Source organism: Hevea brasiliensis, chromosome 16, assembly GCF_030052815.1.
Source record: "Hevea brasiliensis isolate MT/VB/25A 57/8 chromosome 16, ASM3005281v1, whole genome shotgun sequence".
Classification (NCBI taxonomy): domain Eukaryota; kingdom Viridiplantae; phylum Streptophyta; class Magnoliopsida; order Malpighiales; family Euphorbiaceae; genus Hevea; species Hevea brasiliensis.
Window position 1 is genome coordinate 52,938,292 of NC_079508.1, and position 5,568 is coordinate 52,943,859.

Here is a 5,568-nt window from a genome sequence, read left to right on the forward strand (position 1 = left end):
AAGTTGGTTGTATTTTTGCAATTAAATATAAAATTTGGAACTCACTTAATCCTCTATTTATTTTTCATTTAAAATACCATTCAATAAATAAAATAATTATATAATATCTATAATCAAGAATATTGATATTGAAAAATTATGATATAATCGTATAAAATAAAGCAAGTATTTAAAATCGATATGCACAATCCTTTCATTACGGCTCCTTTTTTATATATATATATATTTTCAATTTTTTTAGTTCAACTCTCCATTTTGAGAGATCACGTTGATTTGATAAAGTTAGATCACTAATAATTTGAAACCAACATACATATTTTTATAAAATAATATAAAAATAATTACCCACAAAGAGAAAGAAAATAGCTATATCAGAAAATCAACTCTAAAATAAAATAAAATAAAAAATTTCACATAAAAATAAGAATCTCAAGATATTTGCCAATATCACAATCCTAACATCTTTAGGACGCCTATACAAGTCCTATTATGAAACTAACTCTTAATCCTAGCAAAAAGACAAGTATAAATCATGTAAGCATATCTAATTTGGTTATATTCTCTTTCTTTAATAGTCAAGTTTCAATACTGACTTAAACATAAAGAGTAGTGATTAACTAATCTAACTGGTATTTTCCCTCTTACCTCATAGGTTATACCCGTAAGAAAAATTCATGAACAGTATCAAGTCGTAATTATCATGTAAATTTTAAATTGATCAATATAAATGTGTATTTTTTTTTTTGATATGTTTATTTTGTTATTTTACTAATCTCTATTTTTTTTTAATTTTAATTATTGTTATTTTTTTTTTAATTTTATGCTATTATATGGTAAAGTCTAGCTATTTAGGATTTACATTTATTTTTTAACTTTTGAATTTATAAATTTTATGCAAGAATTTAGTATAATACATTAATGCGAAACTTACAACAATATAATTTTTTTATTGACTCCAAATAGCTAATGGGTGAACAGTAAGTAGAAAGATCATGTGTGATCTTTATTTAATATATTTTATACATATACACAGCTCATTATTGATATAGTTCTCTTTTTTTTTTTTTTTTCAATATCTTGATAATTTCCTAAAGGAGGAAGGAGATACTTAAATTTAAACCCTGAATCTACTATATATAAGGTAATCACTCAATCGCTGAATTATTAACCTAATGAATCTAGAAAAGTGGAGTTTGAGCTGCTAAAAGCTGAGAAATCATATGCATAGTTGGTCGAGATTGTGGATTGATGTTTAAACATGCAATCGCAACCTTCATAATTATCATTAGCTCATCTTGAACTTGAGGGGAAGGAGTTGGAAGGCGTTGGTCTAGAATATCTTCCAGGACTAGCTTCTGAGCTGAAGGGGATGACATAGAGATGATGATTTCACCTGGATGTTTTCCTTTGATTACTTCTAATGCTACTATTCCAAAACTATACACGTCACATTTTTCAGTCACCTTCATTGTGTAAGCAAGCTCTGTCACACAAAATTAGACGAATTGATTAAAATTTATTAAATAAGAGGTGCATTCCTAACTACAAATTATAAAAAGAAGAAATGCATGTTTGATTTAACTTATGAAAATCAGCTTATAAATATCTAATGATACTGCAATTATTTTTAAGAATTTGAGATTTTAAGTTTTTGAAATAATCGTAGCAGGTGAGAAAAAAAAATTGATCGAATCACAGTCTCGGTTGAGACTATGACTTCTGTTGGTGTTTTATGTGTTAAGAAAGGCCATTAAGTCTAATACCTGGTGCAACATATCCGTATGTGCCTGCTAGTGTAGTCCAATGGGATGAATCAGTATTTAGACGCTTGGCAGTCCCAAAATCTGATAAGTGGGCCTCATATTCAGAATCAAGCAAAATATTTTTGCTTGTTATGTCTCGATGAACAATTGGCGGTGAGCAATTGTGGTGCATGTAAAACAAGGCACTGGCAACAGCTTTAACAATATTTACTCTCTTGCTCCAATCCAATTCTTTAGCTTCTTTGTCATTGCCCAAGATTGTGGCCAAGTTACCGCCATCCAAGTACTCATAGACCAGAAATGAGAGTTGAGCATATGAACAAAAGCCATAAAGTTTTACTATGTTCCGATGCCTTATCTCAGTTAATGCCCTTATCTCGTTCAAGAATTCCTTTTGACATGTCCTCTCGCTGTCACGATAATGGTGGAGCTTCTTCACCGCTACTGTGCTTCCTGATGGCAAATTTGCTTTGTAGACGCTGCCATATCCTCCCTTCCCAATGCAATATACAACATTAAAACTATCGGTGGATTTTATGATTTCGTCATGCATGATTCTTCCATCAGAACTCGAAATTGAAAATGATTCTTCATCCCCTTGATCACTTTGTTCTGTTTTTGGATCTTCATTTCTTTTTCGAAAGAAGAAGAAAACTCCCAAGAAACTGAGAAGCGAAAAAGCTCCGCAAATAGGGAGGAAAATTATTAGAAACAACATTTTATGGCTCCTACTGGAGGTAGTACGTTTGTTGGTCCAAGAATTGCATGGTGTGAGTCCTGGGACATCCCCACACAATCTCTTGTTCCCTTGAAATGCTTCCATGGAAGCATTTTGAAATGCTTTGTTGGAAGGAATGGGACCTTCCAATTCGTTGTAGGATATATCGACGAACACTAAACCATGCATCTCTTCAAAACTATCTGGAATAGAACCAGACAAATTATTGTGGGAGAGATTCAGCGTCTCCAAGCTCTCTAAACTGCTCAATTGTGATGGTATCTCTCCTTTGAGAAAGTTTCTGCTCAAATCCAAATTCGACAAGTGAGTTAACTTCCCCAACTGAATTGGAATTTGTTGGCTGAACTCATTGCTGCTCAAATTCAAGTAGATGAGTTTAACTAAGTTTCCAATGTTTTCAGGAATTGATCGGCTCAATCTGTTTGCTGACAGGTCAAGATACTCAAGATCACCTAACGACCCAAATTCTGAAGGTATACCTTCAGAAAGCTGATTGTCTTTTAAAAAAACCTTCAACAAAGAAGTCAACCTTCCAAATTCCTTAGGAATACTCCCAGCTAATTTATTAGAAGAAAGATCAAGTGCTTGTAGCTGAGCTGCATTTCCAATTTCAGGTGGAATAGTACCACTAACTTTGTTGCCTGCCATCAGCAGCGTTGTCAAATTTGGACACTTTCCCCAGTTAGATGATATTTCCCCGCTGAAATTATTGTAGCTTAGATCAATAAATTGAAGCAGAGGATAAATGCCAAAATCTTCGGATATATTTCCCGTGAATTGGTTTTGCTCCAGCCGAACTCTAACAAAGCTTTTGCAATCTTTAAAGCTTTTAGGAATTGGGCCATCAAGACGATTGTAGTTTACGGTGAAGTTCTGAAGCTTTTTATTTTGGCAAATGGTTTGGGGTAAATGACCAGTCAATTGGTTTTTGTCTAGTTGAAGCACAGACAGGTTTGGGAGACTTGCTATCTGTTCAGGAATTGGCCCGGAGAGTTGGTTAACACGGAGATACAAATATTTTAACTCTTTCAAATTACTCAAGGAAGTAGGAATAGAAGCATTAAGTTGGTTTTCACTCAACTCTAGATCAATCATAGACTTCAAGTTTCCCAACTCATTAGGAATGGGGCCAGAGAGCTTATTTTCATAGAGATGAAGAAGGGTGAGACTTGTCAAATTACCTAGTGTTGCCGGAATTGGGCCAAAAAGACTGTTTCTATAAAGGCTTAGGGAGTTGAGAGACTTCAAGTTTCCAATTTCTTGGGGAATTGAACTAGAAAGTTGATTGCGGAACAAAAACAACACAGTTAGGTTTGTCAAGTTCCCAAAGGAGGAAGGAATGGGTCCTGATAGACTGTTGCTATCCATGTAAATTTCAACCAAATTAGTAAGTTTTCCTATTTCTGGTGGAATCAAACCAGAAAGTTGATTTTCATAGAGAAACAACCGAACCATCTTGGTCAAATTACCCATAGAAGGAGGAATAAGGCCATCTAGACTGTTGGTATACAGGGCAAGCTCAGTGAGGGAACCTAACTGGCCTATTGTTGAAGGAATTGAGCCATTTAGCTTATTTGCAGCAAGGTGCAGGGTATCGAGATTTGTAAGGAAGCCAATCTCTTGAGGGATGGTCCCAGACAAGAGGTTATATGACAAATCAAGATAAATGAGTTTGGAAAGCTGAGTGATTCCAAGTGGAATGGTACCAGAAAGCAGATTAAGGCTAAGATCAATATAAGCAAGATTGGAAAAAGAAGAGAAGGAAAACTCATGGAGCGTACCATTTAAATCTGCGTTGGTAAGGTTGAGTCTCTCAATCCTTCCATTTCTGTTGCAAGAAAGTCCAACCCAATTGCATGGGCTTGTTCTTGGAATGGAATTGGTGGCATTTTGAAGAAGGAGGGGCCACGAAGATATGTTAGAATCTTTTAGGTTGTGAAGGGTGGCCGCCCATTTGAGAAGAGCATTTGCTTCTTGAGTGGAGTCAGTAGCAACTTTAAGTGAGGAGTGTAAAAGAATGAATAGGACAAGGGAAATAAGCAAGGGTAGATTTTCAAAGATGAATCTAGCCATGTCTTCTGCTTCGGCCTGTGGCAAATTACGGTTCATTGCTCTATTTATGTAGCCACCACCGCTCTCTACGTCAACAAGTCTTCATGGCATCAGGCCCACCCTCCATAGAAAAAAATATTGATAGCCCCACCCCATAGAAAAAATAGCATTAGGCCCATAGAAAAAAAATGCGCTATGGATCTACACCTAACATTGACTTTTGCTGTCCACTAATATTTTGGTCTATCGTCGAAAGACTTTTGACTAGGCGTTTAACTTTCTATTTTTAATATTAAAGAGAATAAAATATACTCAAATTTAGATTTTTAAGTAAATTTATAAATTGAAAATTACACTTATTATTAGATTAGTTCATTTAAATTTTTTTATTAATGAATTGAACGGAAATCAGTAGATTTTTTTATTTAACTAGATTTAAACTCAAAATTACTCAATATTGTAACTTAAAATTTATTTGGAACTTTAATGACCAAGTTAATAGTTCTAATATATCTTATTTGACAAATTAAAGGATGGCATTTATGTAGGAAAATTATAATGAAATAAAACTTTTTTAAGCGACTCGATTCAGAATTCCAACACAAGTAATAAAATATTGAGTGTTTATTAGAATAAATTTTTTAATTTTTATTTATCGTTTTTACCATTTGGTAGAATTTGTTCCAATTGTCTAAAATTAGTTATTAATAAAATAAAACTCCATCTCATAATTTGGATTTTTTTTTTCTTATCACTTTCCTTTTTTTATTATATAACTTATTTTATAATAAATTATTTATAAAAAAAGAATTTAATCAATTTTTTTTTACATAATTATGATTTTATTTCTTTTCTTTTAAAAAATTTAAATTTGAATATTTTATTTTAAATATAAAAATTAATAAAAAAAATTAAGTAAATTAAATTCTTATAACGTTTTAATTTTTAAACAGAAAATTAAAAAAAAAATTATTGAACGCTCCTTTTCCTATCACTTTCAATTAGTGGTGATTA

The 5,568-nt window shown here is 32.7% G+C and overlaps 1 protein-coding gene across 1 annotated transcript; it reads right to left on the bottom strand.

Moving 5' to 3' along the window:
• Nucleotides 1-982: 982 nt before the first annotated feature.
• On the bottom strand, nucleotides 983-4,626 carry LOC110634348 (MDIS1-interacting receptor like kinase 2). The gene is made up of 2 exons (XM_021783309.2): nucleotides 1,764-4,626; nucleotides 983-1,483 (listed from the first exon to the last, which is right to left on the bottom strand). The coding sequence occupies exons 1-2, from the start codon at nucleotides 4,609-4,611 to the stop codon at nucleotides 1,179-1,181; spliced, it is 3,153 nt and encodes a 1,050-aa protein (XP_021639001.2). The 5' UTR covers nucleotides 4,612-4,626; the 3' UTR covers nucleotides 983-1,178.
• Between the last annotated feature and the right edge of the window lie 942 nt (nucleotides 4,627-5,568).

Bases quoted from the DNA above. Each gene is read 5' to 3' on its own strand.
- LOC110634348 (XM_021783309.2), bottom strand. From the start codon at position 4,611: ATGAACCGTAATTTGCCACAGGCCGAAGCAGAAGACATGGCTAGATTC. The intron at 1,484-1,763 runs GTATTAGACTTA...TTTGTGTGACAG, and splicing joins ATACGGATATGTTGCACCAG to AGCTTGCTTACACAATGAAG.